Source organism: Fulmarus glacialis, unplaced genomic scaffold (assembly GCF_000690835.1).
Source record: "Fulmarus glacialis isolate BGI_N327 unplaced genomic scaffold, ASM69083v1 scaffold17710, whole genome shotgun sequence".
NCBI lineage: Eukaryota > Metazoa > Chordata > Aves > Procellariiformes > Procellariidae > Fulmarus > Fulmarus glacialis.
The window spans coordinates 14851-15386 of NW_009185984.1; the positions used below are offsets into that span (position 1 = coordinate 14851).

Sequence of the window (536 nt, forward strand, 5' to 3'; positions counted from 1 at the left end):
CTGAGTGCCTCTACCTGTACGATTTCATTGGACCAGACGCTGGTGTCAAGCTTCAGACTTTGCACCTTGGAAATGTTGGAGCCCAGGCTGCGGTGCTGCCCTGCGGGGAGCAGGAGAGTGAGCACCCCTTGATCCTGCCAGGGGAACCGGCACCCAAGTCGCACCGATACCCCAGCCAGCACCCTGCCTGCCCAGGCAGGCTCAGCCCACAGCTGCCGGGACCCCCATGTGCCCCCCAGGGAGATGTACTGGCCTGCACACTGCTTGCAGATGACCACGCACAGGTTGATGGATGCCCAGTCGGGACTCTGAGCACAGCAGTCCGCACAGTATTTATTGGCTTTGTTGGACCAGATCTTCTCTGCCACCTCGTAGTCATAGAGCATCTCGGCTATGGCCTCCTGCAGGGCCTCCATCCACTCCCGCTTCTCCCGCTCCGACTCTGCCACGAAGCTATGAGCACCAGCACAGCCAAAACTCAGGGGCCTGGAGCAACCAGCACCCGGGTCCAGCACCCGGCTGCTCCACCCACCTAG

General features: G+C 61.6%; 1 protein-coding gene across 1 annotated transcript in view; it reads right to left on the reverse strand.

Annotated features, from left to right (window-relative positions):
• Positions 1 to 536, reverse strand: part of LOC104083127 (arf-GAP with Rho-GAP domain, ANK repeat and PH domain-containing protein 3-like) — a gene marked incomplete at its 3' end in the record, with an annotated part of 19274 nt that overhangs the window by 9000 nt on the left and 9738 nt on the right. The window contains 2 exon segments of the mRNA XM_009586512.1: positions 15 to 100; positions 254 to 453. Coding sequence (XP_009584807.1) covers positions 15 to 100; positions 254 to 453 — 286 coding nt within the window.